The sequence below is a fragment of the Rutilus rutilus genome, assembly GCF_951802725.1.
Source record: "Rutilus rutilus genome assembly, chromosome: 4".
Taxonomy (NCBI): Eukaryota; Metazoa; Chordata; class Actinopteri; order Cypriniformes; family Leuciscidae; genus Rutilus; species Rutilus rutilus.
In genome coordinates, this window is record NC_140212.1 from 2,006,215 (window position 1) to 2,028,329 (window position 22,115).

Below are 22,115 nucleotides of genomic sequence, written 5' to 3' on the forward strand. Positions count from 1 at the left end.
TCTAGCTTTACATAATTTGCAGGTAAAACTTACCTGAACGGACATTTGCACAAGCTAAAACCCTGTAAAACAATTATTCTTAAATGTCTGCCAGATAACTTTAGCGCTCTAAAAATAGTCATATGCAATCAGCTGTTTGGCTCAACTCCAGGAATACCATATCAGGCTGTGGGTTTAAACAACAAACAACGACTTTTAAATTCACTCAATCAAGGACTTTTTTTTTAATCACCTACTTGGAAACTGGATTTTAATGTTTTAGTCACATTTACTATATAAGTGAATTGAATAAAAACCACAGAATACATGAGGGTTCTGTAAATAATAACATTTATTTGAGTGTACAATTTTTAATAATAATTTTTCAACCTCATTTCAAAGGTTTCAAGTCTCGATGCAAAGCAACCCTGGTTGAACGAAGGATAAAAACCGGAAAAGATATTTTAATTCCTCTATAACACTGTTAAAAACAGTGTAACTATGTGACACGAGCCACTGCGGACCGTCAAGCGAGCCAGAGCCTCTCTTTGAATTAGTACAGCATCACAGTGCGTTATTAATAAAACATTGAGAACGTACGAACCGTCCGCTTCAGGTGTGTTCGTTTTTTGTTTCGTTTTTTTAAATGGCACACATGAACATTAAATTTCAACATGAACCGTATCTGACCAACCGGAAAGAAAAAACACATGCCTGTGAGATTTGTTGTAATGCCAGTAAAATGCAAACAGGATATTTTATAATAACTGTAGTGTTTCTCACATCTAATGTTAAGGAGAGTCCTGACATAGTAGCTATAGCACACAATGTGTAAACATATCCGCCGTATTGCGCTGTATCCCCTCAATTAATGTTTTTCACTTGTTTTTTTTTTTAAATCGTGCAAAAATATAAACCGACTCAAACTCTGAGCAAATTTACAAATAAGCAACAGGGCTAAATATGCTTTTTTTTGTTTGTTAAGAAAATAATAGTGCTAAACTACGTTCTGAATAAGAAAAGGTAAGGTACATAAGAGAGAAGTATGAAAATAGTGTTCTTGCTTCACAATATCAACATTAAAGTCTCGCTCATCTTGTTCCTTAGAGTCGACCTCCCTTTCAATGAATGAAGAAAAAAACTAAACAAAAAAACCCCAAAATATTCAACTTTACAAATCAAGAAACTTGATGTAAAATTGCACGTTAATCCAGGAGGGGAAACCTTTACAGGAGATACATGACAAACCTTTACAGATTAAATGAGGTATTGCACAGATTATTAATAAAAAAAACCTAACAAAATAAACAAAAAAAAAAAAGCATAAAGGCAAAAAAAACAAACAAAAAAAAGTACAGCAAATTGGTCATCCATTTACATTACAATTTGATAAGATTTATAAAGACAAGAGCAATGTAGTGTCTTGATTGTTTTGGGCACCCCTGGTCATCAGTCATCCCACTCATCATCATCTTCAAAATCTTCTTCGTCATCATCATCCTCATCTTCATCTACAAAACCATGGATTAAATGTTAAGTTTTCTAGTGTAACACAATGCTGAATGAGTCTGACTGTAATGGTCATAAAGCTCAGTCCCACACACACACACACACACACACCTGAAGAGTGGATTGCTTTGCTCCTCTTCTGCATGACCTCCATCAGAGCGCCCACGATCCCAGCGGACGAGGCCGGAGAGGCCGGAGTCGAGTCGGTAGAGTCCGGTACCTGTAAGGGTCACATGATCAGAATGTTTTTGTTCACCGGCATGTCATGCAGTTGTGATAAATGACTAGTGAAAAAAAAAAAAAAAAAAAAAAAAAACCCACTGATTTGAACAAGGACTCTGGTGTGGAAATACAAATCGCTGATTAATTGATGAAATAGAACCAGTTCATAAACCAATAAGACGACTAAGTTTTAATAGAGGCAACAAGCAGAATTGCTAAAATAACGACCATTTAGAAATGTAAGGAATCCCACAGAGAACATGACCTGTTCATTTTGATTAAATTTACTTTTTATAATTGTATTCATTTTATTTCTTTTGTGTTTTTCCACAACTAATTCATGGCCTGGAAAACTTCCCAATATTATATAACTAGCATCTGCATAATTTGCATTACTGTCGTTCAAAAGTTTGTTCGGAAAGATTTTTTGTAAAAAAAAGAAAAAAAAAAAAGAAAAAAAAAAAAGTGTCTTATCTTTTCTTATCTGATAAAAAAAATACAGTAAAAACAGTAATAATGTGAAATATTATTACAATTTAGAGAAACTGTTTTCTATGTGAATATATTGTAAAATGTAATTTATTCCTGTGATCAAAGCTGAATTTTCAGCATCATTACTCCAGTTTTAATTTTTAATAAATTTGAAATTGAAATCTTTTGTAGCATTAAAATGATTTTACTGTCACTTGATTCATTTAATGCATCCTTGCTGAATAAAAGTATATAAAAAAAAATAAAAAAAAATTGTTTTCGTCTTGTCTCATTGGTTCTTTGCCGCTCTACTCACATTTTTAAGCTGAATGCCGACTCGTATTTGGTCTAAGAGAGCGCCACGGCCTCCACTGGACACGGCCGGCTTGCTGCTCGGCTCCACCTTCTTCAGCTGCGCTCCTTCTCGAATCTGGTCCAGGAGGGCAGACTTCCCCCCAGGCAGATCCCCTGAATTAAGCTCCGTTAGTGGAGGAGGCGCGGGAGGAGGCGGTCCCGGAGGAGGAGGGGGAGGAGGAGGTGGAGCTCCACCCCCTGAAGATGATGGAGGAGGGGGTGGAGGGGCCGGTGGAGTCATGGAGGCAGGTTGGGGAGGTGGAGGTGGTGGAGGAGCTGACCCGTGACCTCTGCTGGGGGGGGGAGGTGGTGCACCCATGCCGGGCCGGGAGGGTGGAGGAGGGGGTGGAGCTGAGGTGGGGGCTCTGGATGGCGGAGGTGGAGGTGGAGCTCCTCGACCTCTGGAGGGAGGAGGGGGGGGAGGAGGACCAGAGTTATGGGGGGGTGGAGGAGGTGGGAGTCCTCCTCTGGAGGGTGGAGGTGGAGGTGCTGGAGAAAGAGAATACAACAATACGTTACGGTAAATGTTAATATATTCCTGTAACATGGATTAATGTGAAAAAAAACTTCCCAAAACATGTCAAGAGGATGATGCAATTGAGGTGGATGCTATTAAGGTGGTGTTATTAAGGTGGATGCTATTAGGTGGATGCTATTAAGGTGGTGTTATTAAGGTGGATGCTATTAAGGTGGATGCTATTAAGCATGCTGCAGTTAAGAGCTGTTGATTATGGTTGCCGAGCAACACAGCAAGTTGCAATCACAGAATTTAGAATAAGGATTAGAATTTTAGAAGGTTTTTAAATTTAAACATCTAATAATGTGAGGATAATTTATTTGTAATGAATGATGTCAAAAACATGTCAAGATGATGATAAAGTTGCTATTAAGGTGGTGTTATTAAGCATGCTGCAATTCACCCTTCGCAGGGAGTTTGATTGACAGGCGATCTGACCAATCATAATCCGCCGAATCCGCCATTAATGTCCGACAAAGCAGTCAGGAGAGTTAGTAGATTAACGTCGGAGGATTTGAACTTGAAAAACGGAGTGTACTGACGTCTGCCCGCGGTTAAAACAACACTCCTTCTGATGTTCATTCATGTTTATTTGGTGCTATAAATTAACTAGAAGGAAGAGATGATCGGTTCATGAGCAGCTTTAACTGAGCGATCTGTCAGGCACATTAAAGAGCCACAAAACGCTATTTATTGTTTAAATTTCAAAAAAAAAAAAAAAAAAAAAAAAGAGCAAATTTGAAAGGTGAGACTTTGTTTCATATCAAAAGTAACCTGGTCTGTCAGTGTGTCTGTGTTGTCAGTGTCCTCTCTGCTCCGCGGTGTGTGTTTTACTGCGTGAGAGAGGCGTGGCTTGCTGGACATAGCAACAGTAACTAAAGGGGGCGGGTCTTTGCGAACGGTTAATTTTAGAATTAAGAGCTGTTGTTTACAGTTGCCGAGCAACACAGCAACTTACAATCACAGAATCTAGAATTAGAATTTAGAAGCTTTTCAAATAATCATCAAATAATGCGAGGATATCTTCCGGTTTCCTTCCAAAACTAGGCAGTCATGCATAGCTATTAAACGGATAAACCTTTCTTGTGAAACAGAAATCAATCCATTATAAATGTCTTTACTGTCACTTTTGATCAATTTAATGCAACCTTGCTGAATTAAAGTATTAATTTCTTTAAAAAAAGAAAAAAGAAAAGTGTACATGCATAAAAAAAATAATAAAAAACCTTAACCCCAAAATTGTGAACAGTGGTGTATTCCATTGCAGTGATATTGTTCGGGTTGGCAATATAAGCAAAATATTATGTGTTAAACAAATAACATCGGATATCCTTGTCCAACGACTCGCTAACGCAGGCAACCACTTTAAACTTTAACTTTATCACTCCAGGGTTCTTGAAACGGGAAGATTCCCGTAGGATGCAGTGTGTTCATCCTGGCTGCTGCTCACAGCTCAACTTACTCCTGCAAATCCATGCGAATATAAATGCTGACTCTGAAAACTAAGTTTTACTGGAGAGCTTTCAGCGGTGAGCAGCGAGGAAGACAGAAGACACACACACCAGAGCTGGAGATCTCTCAAGATCTTTATTTCAGCCGGTGTCTTCAACCAACAGGGCTTGGTTTGGATCTGGGGGTTTGGAGGAGGGGTGGGCGAGATTTAAAAAAAAAAGAAAAAAGAATCTTGTTATTTTATCGATAATGATAATTAGACGATATTTTGCTGAGTATGTTGGTACCGTGGCAGGTTTAGGCTTTGAATCCCAAAGCTTTTGATATTCTTCATATTCTATGTGGTGGTCAGTTCTCAGCAGCTATAGAAATTATGTTTAATTGGTTCAAGGTTAAATAGATTTTTTAAATTTTATGTTTTTTTTTTTACCTCCATAAAGCCATATTTTCCCACTAATTAAATGTATGCATCATCTTTTGTGTTGTTTTCTTCCATTTATTCAATAAATTCAATTAGAATGACACAATAGGGCTGTTACCAATCAAATGAAATCAGTATCAACAAAATTCATCTTTGCCGCGCATTGGAAACACAGATGCTGCATCTGAAGTGGCATTTAATGCATTTACACAAGACTGTTTAATGCAGCTCAGAGGGACATGAACGCATTTAACTTGCAGTTACAAATACAGAAATAATGTTTTGATGTTTTAAACATTAAATATTGATATGTGAAATGAAGTTTAATGAGTGAGTCATTGAATCATTCATTCAACCGATTCATTCATTCAATAAGGAAACATTATTGGCTTTGTTTGGAACAAAACAGGCAATAGTGTCTAAAATGTAAGTCACATAATATTAACTACTTATTGATTGTAAACAACAGTTCAATAAACATCACGTTTGTAATCATGCTGATATTTGGAGAAAAAAAAACAGCACTCTTCGTGTGAAATTGATAAACTATATTAAATGATATAAAAATTTGAGTTATCTTTGACCTTTATCTTGAATATTGGAGGCATTTTAATAAACTGCACACTTTCACTGCGTGATTTACTCTAAATGCACAAGCGCACTAGTCTAACCTACAAGACTACATTATGTAGTGTATGTGTGATGTAAAGTGAGGGACACACTCAATGTCAGATCACACATCGTTGAATCAACAATCACGATATTATCATAGACGATATATATCGCACACCCCTAATTTGAAGGTCTAGTTTTGGTGTGTGTTAAAGTTTGCCTCCAACTCTGGTTCTGACTAGAGGCACTAAAAGTATCGCACACACACATACACACACAGCAAAAAAAAAAAAAAAAAAAAGGGAAGAAAGGGATTTCTTTTCATCACTACAGTCTCATGCAAAAGGGGAAAGTAACCTACCACACCACCTCGGGGGTCCTGAAGGACAAATTATTTAAATATTACTCTGAAATACTACAACATACGATTATTTTTGCTTGGATAAGTGCTAATATCACGACCTGGAACCCGAACTCTTAGACTCACCTTGTCGTCGAAGTTCAATTTTTACAGCCTCTACTCCTCCTTTCTTCTCAATGAAGTCGTAGATGACCTTGGACGTCTCTTTGTCTTTGAGCTGGTCCTCAGAAATGCCACACATGTCAAACAGGTTCTTTAGGTCCGGGTCCAGGTTATTCAACTGCGAAAAGACAAGGAGTGAACCGTCAACAAATGACTGGAAAGAATCGAGACACAAATCACTTTAAATTAATATGAACTTCTGCTTCTTGTGTTGAAGTCCTCCTCATTCGTTAGGGACGCTTTTGTAGTTCATCACATTAACTTTGAACGTACATTACTGTATTAAATTGATCAAATGTGACATTAAATACGTATAATGTTACAACAGATTTATTATTGATTAATCATATCAATAATAGTAATGTTCTGAAGAATATTAAAATGATTTCTGAAAGATCATGTGACACTGAAGACTGGAGTAACGATGCTGAAAATTCAGCTTTGATCGCAGGAATAAATTACATTTTAGTATATATTCACATAGAAAACCGGTATTTTACATTGCAATATTTCACTGTATTTTTATCAAACAAATGCAGCCTTGAAGAGCAGAAGAGACTCAAAAACATTTAAAAATAAAATTCTACCAACACCAAACTTTTGAATGGTAGTGTATTCCAGTAACCAGACTTCATTTTGAAGATTATATCTATTTTTCCATCACTAAATATCCCTTTTCGTCAAATGTTTTGCCCGAAACAGGTGCTTGTGCCATCTTCTTTTAAAGGGGTCATATAATGGTACATGCACTTTTACAAGTTGATTGTACTGAAATGTGTGTTGGCAGTGCCTGTACACAACCATCATATAATGCTTAAAATCCATCCAGTGTTTTTTTTTTTTTTTTTAAATCTCCTTATACCTTTTCCCCCCGTCTCAAATCAAGCCATTCGACCTAGTGACGTCACACGGTCGGACACCCCTCCCACGATTGTTGATTGACAGCAGCGTTTCAACACAGACCCGCCCTCGCTCGTGAGCGAGCTGTCAATCATAGTCCGCACCGCCGCGCGTCATTGTTGATACGCTGGAGCACTGTCTATGAGCAGAATGGCGTCTAAGCGATTGTGGTGTTCTGTTCTTGGGTGTAATAACGAACACAGCATCATGTTGATGTTCCTAAATCCGAACCGCTGAAGACGCAGTGGCTGAGTTTGGTTTCAAAGAGAATATTCCCCACCATCAACGTCAATGCTTTCATGTTTCTGCGAATCATTTCACACACCAGCTGCTTTACAAACGAGGGTCAGTATAAAGCTGGTTTTGCTAAGAAGCTGCTCTTGAAAAAAGGATCGGTACCAACTATTCGTGTTCCTGCTGAACCTCCAGAAGAAGAAGTGAGTGTAACGTTTTATTAACCTTTATATTAATATTTATATTAATCTTTGCAAATCGCTGCACGCTTCACGATGAATGCGGCTGTTTACACTCAGGGTACATTACGGCATGTTTTCTATGTACGACGTTCTCGATATGATTCATAATCCCACGTTTATAATGAACAACGCGTTATGGTTATTGTGTTATTATTTCAAACGGTGTACGCCCAGAACAGAGGGGCGGGGGGAGCAAAGCTCATTATCATTTAAAGACACATGCACTGAAACGGCATGCTGAAAACACAGTTGTTTTTGACCAGGTAAAATGAGTGTTTTCTTACAATACTAATGAGAATTTTTAATTAAAGTATATTACAAACTTTTAATTTAGACCATAAAGAATCATATTAGCTTGTACAAAAATGGCATTATATGACCCCTTTAAAATAAATGCGTCTCTTTTTGCTCATTTGTTATTTAACTCAATGTGATTAAGAGTCCATGTACTTTTTGAGGGGGGGGCACAATATTTCAGCTAATTCTTCAAGCACAGAAACAGACGAATGTTCTGCTTAAAAGTTACTAATTCTTTCCTCTGATTATGAAAAACTTCCCTACTCTCCTGCAGATAGTCTACCGGCTCAATCACACTATAACCCTGAATAAATCCCCTTTATGTAAGCTCTCATTCAGGGGAGTTAAAATTACAAACTGGCGCACACACACTGAAATATGATCCTTTTTTTTGGGAGAATGATTGCTTTGGATTATGAAGATACACCCGCTGCAATCACATTGTGTAAGAGATGACTTGCATTTGTGAATCACATCCCGTCATGACCTCTGATCCATTATGAAATCATGTAAACAACAGCATCTTAAGGCGACGTGCACGCAAAACTGAACATCACGGCTTTACGCGTTTCGCATTAAATGCAAACAAGTAGTGGCGGGAATACTCACATCAAAGCCCGTGTTGGGATCCCATCCGACATGCCCAACATGCCTGGAAAAAAACACACACAAGCAGAAACATTCACCAAACACAGCTCAGAAACTGAAATGCTTAGATTAAAGGACATCAAACATAAACATGGTCATGGTTACGGAGGTCTCATCCCTCTTTAACATGATTCCTGGAATACAGCTGCCAGATTATCACATCTGGGATATATTACATGGGATTAAAAACAAGTGTGCATCCGATTACACTTCCCATCACAACATAGGCCCAGTTGTAAACAGGACCTAAGATGTGTTTTGCTCGATCGGATCACAAGTGGACGATGCTAAATACAGGAGTAAAAGTTTTGGGCTTGTCCACTTTCGACCACTTCCAGATGTAGTCGAAAACGCATTTGATCGGATTGCTTTCGCAGTGTAGACGCTCATCGAACAGCCGCAGGACATCGGCAGCTCTCCGCCTACTGACATCATGTGTAAACCTTATGGGAAGAGCTCTAGCCAGACGGGATTTAAACTTTGTCGGCTGAAGTCCCAAGTTTGGTTTGAAGATGAAAAACGCACCAAGCGCAATGTTCTCTCACCATTCCTGATTTCTCACACACACACTCACAGCGTTCGGCTGTCAGAGCAGAAACTAAAGCTGATGCTCTCCGTGTGTTTTTCTGACATCTTTTACGTTCATGTGTAAATTGCACAAGCATATTTCGCCTATTAAATTGAAAGATCTGAAAAAGCCCTTAAATGTACCCGACCATGGACCCTCCCCTCAAAGAAATCAGGACAGAAGTGGTTTCAAAGTGGACAAAAGAGATGAATTAAAACTCCAGGTGTAAACGGGAATGCGTTTCCCTCGTCCACTCGTGATCCGATCGGCCAAAACGCATCTTAATACCAATTCCAAGTTGTTCTGAACTTAAAAGTGAACTCACCGAAAATTGCTTGGGGTGCCAATCTCAGCTTTGGAGATTTTCTTCTTCTTGTTGTTGTTTTTGCCTTTGGCTTTGTCTTTCCTGATGAAGTTGATGTTGTTCATTTGAGTGTTATTTTGATAACGCTGGTTGTTGATCTCGGGGTTCTTTATGTCCACCGTTGCCATTGGAAGCGTTGGTCCTAAAAGTCCTGAAGGTCCTGAAACAGTCACAATCAAATTCATTTTTAAATGATGTATTCACTGATGCAATCAAGCACTTTTTTTATTTTTATTAATGCTAAAAAAAATTAAAAAAGAAGAAGTTTTAATGCTCTTTAACTGTCAGGAAACACTTTTTTATTGCCTTTTTTCTCCATTATGCCTTTTTTCTCCATTATGCATTTTATTAGGTATCAATCAAAAGCTTTAACACTCAATTCATTCATTCGCTTCACAGTAAACTTAAACTTCTATAACATTTTACACTTTCATGCTTTCACAATCTTCTTTAAAAAGAGACCAAGCATTTAAGAAAAACTGGTTTAATGCACTGATCATAAGACACTGCATTAAGACTAAACCGCCCAATAAAGCTTCTCTCCATCTTGTCCAATTATTTAAGCCCTCAGGTAAACCACAGGTCACAACCTACCTGTGTCCTCACGCTTGACACTGTACGCAGGCGAGAGTAAAAACGACGGGCTATAGCGCCCGCTAATGTCTCCACCCCCTAAACCCACGTTCAGGAGGATTTTACCCATCACCACACAGGTGCGCTCACTGTGTCGCAGGTTAACCGTGGGGTCGGCGAACGGACCGTACAGCTCGTCCTGTGGGAGAACGAGGCACTGCAGGGGAGCCAGGCAACCTCCCAAATCCGAAGCCCCATCTAGTTTCTCATCCGTCGGCGCTGATAAAAAGGTGGTGCAGAACATCATCTCTGAACGCGCGCAGACATCCACGACGCAGGTGTGTGTGTGTGTGTGTGGTCAGGCTGCTCTCGCTTTTCTCTGCCAGCATTTGAAGGCTGCTGTGCACTAAAGACACGCCCTCTTTTAATCCCAGGAAATTATACACGACCGCTGGATTTTACATAACCGTTAAAGCCAGCAATAAGCTGCGGAAAATCTCCTGGGTTCTTGAGGACACGCTGAATTTGAGGAACAACAAAAAAACCTCCACGCAGACAGAGGGTGCAAGTCAAAAAGGCGGTCAATACTAGGTGACTAAACAAAATATCAACAAGGAAAAACCCTGTTGTTCCTCAGTCAAAACACATAGGTCAGCTTAAGGGTAAATTCATATAACCAGCTCTCAAACAGATTCACTACAAGTCTAATATTTGTAGTTGCACCAGAGCTCATGTTGCTTGTCCATAGACATCAAACAGAGGTCAGAGGTCACAGTGCTGATTTGCACATACACTACCAGTCAAAAGTTTGTAAAGACTGGAGTACATATGAATCACATACACACTCGCAATAACCCACTTTGGGAACTCTGAGTGTCGACAGCACCTTCACACACCCACAATAGTCCAGTTTCATTAAAAAACAAACCTAACCCAAACCCATATCATCTTCACGTTACTTCAAAACTTCGGCCAAGTATATAGGAAGGTAGTGACAAAGGTGCCAGATTTTCCAGTATAGCTGGATTTCTGCCTCTCGGGTGGATGCTAAAGTGCAAATGACGTGTTAACATACGTTAGTTGGGTAGGGTAGTTGACAGCCCCTGAGGGTCATATGGCGAAAGACCATCACCACTGTGAAGATCAAGTTTTGGTGTAACACATGAGGGGGGAGGGATGTTTGCTTGTGAATTATATTTGCTACAGTGTTTGCCTGTGTGCATTTAAAGGGACAGTAAGCGATTTCTGAGAAACGTTGCTGAAAGTGGAATGAGCAGCACAACACAGTTGTAGCCAATCAGAAATAGGGGGCGTGTCCACTCATGATGGGGGCAATCAGAAATAAGGGGGCGTGTCCACTCATGATGGGGGGGAATCAGAAATAGGGGGCGTGTGCACTCATGATGAGGAGGCAATCAGAAATGGGGCGTGTCCACTCATGATGGGGGGACAATCAGAAATAGGAGGCGTGTCCACTCATGATGGGGGGGGCAATCAGAAATAGGGGGCAATCAGAAATAGGGGGCGTGTCCACTCATGATGGGGGGGCAATCAGAAATAGGGGGCAATCAGAAATAGGGGGCGTGTCCACTCATGATGGGGGGGCAATCAGAAATAGGGGCGTGTCCACTCATGATGGGGGGGCAATCAGAAATAGGGGGCGTGTCCACTCATGATGGGGGGGCAATCAGAAATAGGGGCCGTGTCCACTCATGATGGGGGGCAATCAGAAATAAGGGGGCGTGTCCACTCATGATGGGGGGCAATCAGAAATAGGGGGCGTGTCCACTCATGATGGGGGGGCAATCAGAAATAGGGCCGTGTCCACTCATGATGGGGGGGCAATCAGAAATAGGGGGCGTGTCCACTCATGATGGGGGGGCAATCAGAAATAGGGGCCGTGTCCACTCATGATGGGGGGCAATCAGAAATAAGGGGGCGTGTCCACTCATGATGGGGGGGCAATCAGAAATAAGGGGGCGTGTCCACTCATGATGGGGGGGCAATCAGAATTAGGGGGCGTGTCCACTCATGATGGGGGGCAATCAGAAATAGGGGGCGTGTCCACTCATGATGGGGGTAAAAGTCAGATTTGAAGAAAGACAATATAAAGAGAGACTACAAAAGAGAAGGTTATGATCGGACAAGAGCTTTAGAAGCCGCGTTAATATTAAAAAAAGATTTCTAGCACTGGATGGGCCTGAGAACAGATGCTGAGGTTTTGTTGTTTCTGCTCCAGTTGTGAGAAGCAATGCTGTTTTAGTAGCGTTACCTGTAGTAACAGGACAGTTGAGTGTTGTTGTTTGTCTGGAGCCGCTGGCGACTAACAACCATCTCTTGTGTACTGGATGTTCATTATCTGTTCTTTAGTTTTGCTCGCTCGTCATCTGCGTTTTATTTTTCGCAATGCATTATTTTGCTTTAGCTATGATAAAGAAAGACATCTGTGTATTTTGGGGGTGGAGCAATGAAGGGAGGGGTGTGTTTCTCAGATATTTCTTACTGCACCTTTAAAGCTATGTGGTGAATTGGGCAAAAATGTCAAGATATGGCCTGGTGATGTATATATAGATTTTTGTAATGTGCCATTATTTTAAATGACAAATTAAACATTTAAAGTTGAATAAATAAATAAAAAATGATTATAAAATTGTATTATTCAATTAAATAAAAATAATATTTGTAAAATTCAATATAGCATGGCAGCATTTTATTATATTTTAATCTAATTTAATTTGGGGCTAATTGTCACAATAATAATACCACAATATAAAATTGTTATGGTCCTAAAAACACACGTTATTTTCTTTCAGTAAAATATAATTTCCTATTTTTTCCTTCTGATTTTTTGGGGTGAAAAATGAACCAGACATTTCTTGCATCTGATTATTCAACATACGTTCATAAACTTCTAGCATTATCTTCAAAGAATCTGCAGACATAACACACATTTTAACTGGTAAACTTTGTCAGTCCTGGGTAAAGTTTAGTTTAGACAGAATGAACGTTCATATAATTCATTAATAAACAACCTACCATTAGGTGGGTCACGTCTTTTTTCTGCAAGACAAAATTAAGATAACTGTTATTACTAAATTCACCACTGCATGACTTAAAATTGGAAGGTTTATTAGTGAAAGAATTAGATTTAGCGGTGTAGGAAAGATCGGGGAGATGTTTAAATGCACAATCGTCTCCTTGTCCCGGCAGAAGTTGCTGAGTCAGTCGACACACAGAGGGGAAGTGGTTAAAGAGAAGACTAATCAGAAGCAGACCGACACACACAGACAGACCCCTGTGGGTCCCACAGACATCAAAGAGCAGGATTCGGCAGAAACACACAAACTGCTGGAGTAGCCTTAGTTAGGAAGGAAAAAAGAACTGGGAGCAACAAGGCATGTAGTGTTGCAGAAAGAGTGATAGAAGTAGACAAAGGGGGAATCATGTCAGAAGAAAACCAGATGATAATGGTTTTTCCAGCAGAGGGAAACGAGTGAAGCGAAGGAGAGATACAGTTCTGCTGTGCTGTTGTTGTATTTACCGGTTTTCCTCCCTCTTCTAAGCAGAAGATCATTTGCTGTCGACCTGAAGCGCTTGGCGTCCTCCTCGCTGGCAAAATTCAGACCGACCTGGGACGTCTGAGGACGAACACACATTAAAGACGCTTTATACACACTCTGCTTGTGGTGGAACAGCAGACAGACAATAAGACATAAATCAAAACACAGATGAATCAGTTATTCAAACAGAATGTAACAAAAAAATTTGAAAAAGACATTTTACTTTTGTAATAAACCGCATTGTAGAATAACAATATTAAACTAGATTAAAAAAACATTGTCAAGACAAACTTTGATGTTGACTTGAGAGAGCTTGACTAGAAAGTTTGAAAAAGTTTAAAAGCTTGAAGTTAAGGTTCAGCTCGAAGTTTAAAGTAGTTTAAAGTGTGAATGTTTTGAAGGCAAAACAGTCTATAAGATAGATAGATAAGACAGACAGACAGATAGGTAGACAGACAGAAAGAGAGGTTGATATGGTGTTTTTCTATGTTGCTAGCATGTTTCTAACATGATTTAACACATTGCTAACATGATTTAACAAGTTGGGAAAAAGATTTAACACATTGCTAACATGTTTCTATTATGATTTAACATGTTGCTAGCATGATTTAACAGATATTTTTAGGAAAACCATAAGTCGGATCAGTTTGAAAAGATATACCAACTCAAGTCAGAACAGCCTGAAGGTCTGAGCCGAGTTTGGAGGTTCTAGCTTTAAAGCTCTAGGAGGAGTAGCAGTCAAAAGAACTAGTCTCAGAAGAATAATAAAAAGTTTGAATTGCATTTCAGTAAGTTTGCTCTCTCAAGCCAACTTAATGAGGAAAAAAGTCATTACATTTTAATAAAGGACTGAGAAGACTAACTTTTTTTTGGAGGATGAAATCACGCACAATAATAAGAGCAGAGATGTACATGAACAAAGCAAATAGAGCCAATTTCAGTTTCACATTGACTTTATCAGTCTGTGGCCGTGGCACATACCTTACGTCTGCTGAGGTGAAGTACAAGAGTACAAAACAGATACGAACACATGAACAGACACACACAAAAGGACATGCATGTACAAGATATGAGCACTTACGTCTCCAGCAAACGTGATAAAGTAAGGCCTGGAGCTGTTGATTGAAAAGGAGTTGTAGAGCTCTTGATCAAACAAGATTTTTCCCTCCTGTCGAAACAGAATAAGAAACCATTTACTTAATACTAAGAGCAAGATGATACATGAGGAATCACGAAAAACACATGGAGCATCTGCTGACTTACTTTCATATCAAACACCCTGATAAAGTAAGATCTCAGAGAGCTGTCTTTCACCAGACATGCCACACCACAGCACTTCTTCACCCAGGACGAGTTTCTGTCGGCTCCATAGACCTGCACCACCGCTGAAGACAAACTCTGCGGACACAAGGAGGAAACAGAAGAATTAAACAATCTGCAATCGTGATTTATTTAAAATAAATCCTGCACCTGCTTATCTCATGATGAAAACAGATGCCCAAGTATCACTTTCAGAGTGAATTTTAAAGAGGACCAATTATGCCACTATGAATGTTCAAAAAACACCTTATTTTCCCCATATATTCTCCACTGTTGCAGCTCCTCTCTCCCCAGTCTGTCAGTAACGCTCTGTTTAGTTCCTGTCTCTATGAAGCCCCTCCTTCTGAAAAGCACACAGTGCTCTGATTGGTCGGCTGGAGCAGTGTGTTGTGATTGGTCGAGCGCTTCGAGTGTGTTTGGGAAATGTCCCGCCTCTTACCATAACCACCAGTTTAACACACTAACTCAACCAGGCCCCGCCCCTTTATTCTGCGTATGAATTATTTAAATGAGGAATATTGTGACGTGTTCGTTCCCAGAAGAAACTCAAGACTACAATGGAGGCGTTTCAGGAGTTCAGAAACACTGACACTGATATAGAGAAGAACTCTTTTTCATGCTCAAACAGCAACATTACACACTAAAGAAAGTTGAATACATTTTTTTGGGGGATAAATCCAAAGAATGTCATTATGCATGAAAAAAATAAAAGGCTTTTTGGTTCTTCTTGTTAATAAGTCGATGTGCCATAAAGGTCACCACAATTGGCCAATAAATAGAAACCTTTAATGCCATAAAACTACCAATCTGTAGAGGACATGATTATACCGCAGTGTCATTCAACATGGCGATGTGAGTGAAACATGCCGAGAGCGCAGCCCTTTGACAGTCTCCTCACGAAGCTGCCGGTCACAACGCCAGTGAATGAAGACTCTCAGACTAATCATGATGAGAATGAGGAACGCGGCTCATTATGCGCATTATTACTGTAGTTCAAGCTCTTGGCTGAGAGCATAGATCAGTTTAGATTGTATCGCTATAGCTTTTCTTCCCTTTTGTGCCGTGTATCTGAGTGAAATGCTTCTGGAATAAGAACAAATGTGGGCGGGGCTTGATTTTGTCTGTGGGGAATTGATTGGATGGTTGTGGTTTGCTATTGGCTGATCTCATGTGAGTGACAGGTTGAGCCCCGCCCTCGTCAGCATAAAAGAGATGATGTCACTGCAAGAGGGAGGGGAAGTTATTCTGATTCAAGATTATGAGGAATGTGATTTAAAAACAAATAATAACGTGCACAGACAAATCATTTAAAATAAATACTGCATAATCTATGAAAACAAGAATTGTCCAGTTTGATTTCATAGTGACTTTAAATCCAGTATGACTATATAATATATAAAGTTTGTTGCATTTTTAATTTTTGATATTTTACCTTGTATATTATGTAAACAACCTTATTATCAGGGAGAACCAAGTTTTTCGAAGTTGCAAATAAAGTAAAGTTTGTTTACCATGTAGATGCTGAAATGTAAATGTGGGCGGGCATATGTTAATGAGCTCTTGGTTGTGATGTCTATTACATTACATTTTCTGAATGATCCGTTTTGGCAGTTTAGTTTTAACAGAAAGTCTGGAATCTGGACGGACATCACTCTTTATCACTCTAGTCGAAATCCTGCTTTCCAAGATATGACGCCTTTAAGGAAAAACAAGGATACACCCGTCCCGAATTGAAACCTGATTCACAAATCAATAGTCTGACCTGAGATGAACCAACTGCGAGGAATCAGAACCAGTGAATATTTCTCCTAAAAACTGTGTGAAGTCCGAGCACTTTTAAGTGAACAGCTGTGAAACGCACGAAGACAAACAGCCACTTTAGGGAATTAATGATCAGCATCTATTCTCAGGACGGGCCAGATGATTTACATAAGCGCAGAGCGGACCAGCAAAGCCAGACGGTCCTGCCAGGATCCTGGTCAGGAGTGAAGCCACGCCACACATCTTAACAACCCGCCGAACTGTTACAGAGACACTCAAAGCTTCCATTAACCACACGATGCAAGCCAGAGGAAGCTTTACAGAGACACAGACAGAGCGAGAGGGTCTTCTGCGCTCTCATTGGCTGAATGAAGCTGCCGCCCATTATCAGTTCATTCGAGTCATTACTCAAACTCTGTGGCATTCATCCGAGCCAACATCAGACAGTCGTCGCTCCGTATCTCGCAGTTTATCGCTCATCGTCAGCTGCAGTTAATGGAATAAATCATTTTTTTATTCAATAAGGAGGCATTAAAGTGACTATGATGTCACCAAAGATTTCTATTTCAAATAAATCACGTTGTAATAATCATAAATGTTTCTTGAGCAGAAAATCATCATATTGGAATGATTTCTGAAGGATCATGTGACACTGAAGACTGGAGTAATGATGCTGAACATTCAGATTTGATAAATTACATTTTACTATATATTCACATTGAAAACCGTTATTTTAAATTGTAATATTTTCACAATATTATGCTATTTTTGGTTAAATAAATGCAGCCTTGGAGAGCAGAAGAGACTTAAGAAGAAGAAATCTTATTGACCCCAAACTTTTAAACATTAGTATGTCTATCCATTATGCAATACAAATAAATAAATAAACTAATACAATTTATTAAATTAAATATTAAATTATAATTACTAAAATTAAATAAATATTTTTAATAAGTAATATAATTTAACTATAAAAAAAAAAAAAAAAAAGAACACTTTTGTCACTGCATATTTTCCATACATAAATGTGTTGGTTTACACTAATATTATTCTGAAATGCGAAAAATAGTCATAAGGCATGTCCTTAATTTACAAATGGCTAAGCAATTTGAAAAAGTTCATATTCTTAATGTGCTGTATAAAAATAATAGTTCAACAAACTTGACTTTTGTAGGTGAACTGAGGCTATATGGAGCTACAGAGGTGTACAATTCTTCATATTTTACTATATCACTGGACATCTACAAACCACAGCAATGATAAACTGAAGTAGGGCTGTGCGAGATCACAAATTCTGATCGTGAACGATTAAAATGTCACCATCATATGTAAACGCAGAGGTAGAGTTAAGCTCACGTGAGGTTGCACTTATTCACAATCATGCAAGTTTATTATTTGCACGTCTATTAAAGCCTTGCCGGTTAAACATTTTATTCACACGCTGTTCTGACATGTGCTTTTCATCCCCCGCACACTTAAAGCCTGTCAAAAACAGCGCCTGAGTACTAAACTTACGTTTTATTGTGCTTAAACTCTCAAATACACAAAGGTTTACATAAACACAGTCGGTTATGTCTTAAGTGAACAAACGGTTGGTGGAAAACCGGATGCGTGTCTGTATATTAGATCCGTGCATGAGGTCTTAAAGCGACAGCAGCCTAATAAACCTATGCCACCTGTCATTAATGTTAAAAAAACAACAGACAAAAAGAATAACTGAATAACTTCACTAGCTTTAATAAGAATCAACGTATAATTTATACAGTGAAGTCTATGTAGCATTTTATTTTTACATTTGTTTATTCAATTTCTTACTGTCAAATACACCTATTTTATTTCATTTGCATGTGTATCTTTGTTCTTATTTTTAATAAAGATAAAATAATGAAATAAAGATTTTCATCTTCGCTCACCCCTTCTTTGGCCTAAATTGTCTGTCATTCCTTTTTCTTTTATATTTTGTTACTTTGTCATTTTTTAAAATAGGTAAATTAGTTTGGCTGTACTGCTGAGTCACTTGCAAAATAGTAAAACCAACATTAAAAATGGTGATATGATGTTTCTGCCACATCGCCCACCACGACTATACTGAAGACAGAGGCCAAAGTTGAAGAATCCATCATTAAAGGAACACTCCACCGTTTTTTGAAATGGGGCTTATTCACCTTCTTTCCTACATTTAGATAGGTGGGCAAATGCATTTTTGTCTCAGTGCATGCATTGTTTTAGTTTGACAGGGTCGGCGCTAGCTTAGCTTAGCATAATGGATGTAATCCTTTGTTGCCAGCTAGCATGTCCTGAGTAAAAGTAATATAAAAAATAAAAAAACCACCCAATTACTTCTTGTGGCCTGCGTATTCACAACGAGTACAAATAGCGATGCAGATTAACACTAGGCGATTTCCTATGCAGATATTGACATGGGACTATATTAGGGGGAAGCACAGGCGAAGCACTGCTACTTGGGCTCAGAGATATCACGCCCAAGTAGCAGTGCTTCGCCTGTGCTTCCCCCTAATATAGTCCTTAATATACAAGTCAATATCTGCCTAGGAAATCACCTAGTGTTAACTATTTGTACTTGTTGTGAATACGCAGGCCACAAGAAGTAATTAGGTGTTTTTTTTATTTTTTATATCACTTTTACTCAGGACATGCTAGCTGGCAACAAAGGATTCCATTCATTATGCTAAGCTAAGCTAGCGCTGACCCTGTCAAACTAAAACAATGCATGCACTGAGACAAAAATGCATTTGCCCACCTATCTAAATGTAGGAAAGAAGGTGAATAAGCCCTATTTCAAAAAACGGTGGAGTGTTCCTTTAACAAATGTCTATGAACCTGTTACTGTCAAATTCTACGCTCTGTTTCTAAGACTGAAACAGAGATAAGGCTGAAAAATTGTCATTTTAGCCGTCCTCACACTTCACAGAAACTCGGCCAGCAGGAACTACCAGAGAGGACTGGTTCTCCAACCCCCCCCACATTCATTCCCATGCAGGAGGAGAACCACATACTCCCAGAAACAGGCCCAGCGGACCACATCCTCAGGCTGCTCCTGATCTCAAACTAATGCTAGCTCCCTAAAGCTGGCGCAATGCTAACAAAAAAAAAAGGGATGAGTTTGAAGTCTCAGCTCATGGTTCTGTGATTCAGAGCATATTCAACTGATTCCTCAGAGAGGAGAGATGTGGACAAACACACCCACTTCAACCGTGCCACGACACGCCGCTTGAATATAAAAAGGCTTGCGACATAAATTCATGAATAAATGTCAAAAAGGGTGACGAAGCCCCTGGGATGCATTGATATTGCAAGCGCATGATAAGCACAGCACTGTCACTGTTCAACGCCGCTAGGAATGTGGAGCATTCAAGGACCCGTGTCATGCAGGAGAAACCGGGAATCTCGGGCGGCAAGTCCTGGTTCCCGTTTCACACTGAGGAACGAGGCCCTTTGGAAACATGCATGCCCTCGTTTGAAAAAGGAAGCTTCGGTTTTGTTATCCGAACAACGTGAGCTTCATCTTGTAGGAACAGGACAGGTAATGCAGTGGAATGAGGAAACAGAAGTTTACAACTGCATTCAGACAGCATGACATGCAGAGATGATTCAACTAAAAACATGTCAGGTCTGCACTTTAAAAACATAATGATATAAGGTGCAACTTATAATGCATAAGTATAAATGCATAAATCGTTAAGGTTGATTAATTGGCCTATATTTAAGTGCATTATATATCAGTCTGCTCTCTATAAATTACTTTATAGATACTTTCCCTTTGCTCCTCCCAATCTTGAATATTTTGTTACATTCTTACCAGTTTAACCAGACACAGCAATGACAGTGTCCTCTATGAAACAGTTATGAAAGCTGGGTGAATTATCAGTGTAAACATAGCATGTTTGGAAATGCAGAGGTGAAATGTCTCATATTTGAAACCAGGACTGTGTTTTATTGTGAAATCTGAAGGAGGAAGAGTGTTATGAGCTGCTGTCAGGTGATTGGCTTTATCATCCATAAAGATAAAGAAATGTGCCAATATGACATTAACTACATCAAGTTCACCTGATTACATTTCATCAAACAAGACGAGGCAGAGTTTATAAGAACCACAGTTATATATGCAGATTATATTTGGGTTTATACTTGAGGTGAAAGCATATATTATGACGTGGATCATCATATTGGCATTAAAAGTTTGAAAAGCCATTATCTAAAGTACTCAATCTCACCAGCAGCACAAGGCCCATGCATGAGCTCACCTGGAACTTTGAAAGCATTGATAGAGAAACACTAATGACCGCAGCAAACAGAAGCCAGCGCCTGTTAAACTCGGATGATGCAGTGTATCCTTACAACGATACATTGTTGATGGATCCGTTCCAATGGAATCCATCAGTGATACATTCACATCAGTTCGAGTTTGGAACACCCATGACTGAAAACAACTACCTGGCAAAGAAACCCAAGCAAATGCTTGAGAACTTACCGTGCATTTCCTGCCCAGATGGCTGAAGAGCACTTCGTTTTCTTGTTGTGTGAGAAGAACAGAGCCGACGTTACTCATGGGCCTCCTGGTTGAAGGCGGACCACTCATTTTGACAATCCGATGGTGTGAACTTGTGATCAGGAAGTGTTAAACAGAAAATATGCGTTCATTGATCTTTGATCACCGCAGCTTGTATCCGGAGCCTTTCATATCCAGACCTGTGTGTTCGGCCGGGAATGGGTTGAGAGAGGTCCTGCGTCTCACAAACAAAAAGCGATCCTCGTCTGGTTATCCAGTGTCGTCTTGAGCCTCTAAACTTTCATCTGAACTCCTGTGCACCGAGCTTTCGATCCAACATGGCAGTGCCACCGCTGCGCATGACAGTGAGACGCAGCGGATTACAAATCCTACTATGGCGAAAGCTTGGCTTATGAATATTAATGAGACGGCGTGGCGTTCAATAAGCAGAGCGAATTGATTGGCTGATGGACGGGGGCGCTAGTCAGTAAGCGAATCAGAGCGTTTATTGGGCGTGGCTTGTGAATATTGAATAAATAATGTGACTGGACGCTCCGGGAAGGTTACCAGGCAACGCCAGCGTGAGCGATGAAATAAGCATGAACGAAGCCCTCGCTATAGTAGGATATGGTCGTGTTTAGTCTGCGTATAATGTAAAAGAGTCTGCTTTCAGCATTTAAACGCTTGAAGTAAAAATATCTGTTGGTTGTTAGACAGCTGTAGCCTTACAAATCGCAATCAAGACATTACTGACAATGAATGATGAAAATGCCTTTTCAGAGAGGAACGCTGTGTGGGCGGAGTCATGACGTGGATGAAGTGGGTGATTTTTTTTATTTAATTTTGCATAAATATGTATATATTTTTTTCCTCTCTTTTTTGTTTGTATGTATGTATATATATATATATATATATATATATATATATATATATATATATGTGTGTGTGTGTGTGTGTGTGTGTGTGTGTGTGTGTTTGTATGTATATATGTATGTTTGTATAAGTATAGGCTTATGTGTGTGTGTGTGTGTGTATAATAAATATATATAAAAAAGAAGAGGAAATAACTGTCAACAAT

At 39.3% G+C, this 22,115-nt stretch overlaps 1 protein-coding gene across 2 annotated transcripts; it reads right to left on the reverse strand.

The window, feature by feature from the left end:
* Nucleotides 1-313: 313 nt before the first annotated feature.
* On the reverse strand, nt 314-21,406 carry waslb (WASP like actin nucleation promoting factor b). 2 transcript variants are annotated; one of them, XM_084406556.1, is made up of 11 exons: nt 21,020-21,404; nt 14,710-14,844; nt 14,528-14,614; nt 13,428-13,524; nt 12,923-12,946; nt 9,275-9,473; nt 8,343-8,385; nt 6,025-6,178; nt 2,498-3,024; nt 1,600-1,708; nt 314-1,490 (listed from the first exon to the last, which is right to left on the reverse strand). In XM_084406556.1, exons 1-11 carry the CDS (start codon nt 21,125-21,127, stop codon nt 1,429-1,431), a joined length of 1,545 nt encoding a protein of 514 aa, XP_084262682.1. In that variant the 5' UTR covers nt 21,128-21,404; the 3' UTR covers nt 314-1,428. The 2 variants fall into 2 exon arrangements, with proteins under 2 accessions (XP_084262682.1, XP_084262683.1); XM_084406557.1 differs by lacking the exon at nt 12,923-12,946 and having other exon boundaries at nt 21,020-21,406.
* Between the last annotated feature and the right edge of the window lie 709 nt (nt 21,407-22,115).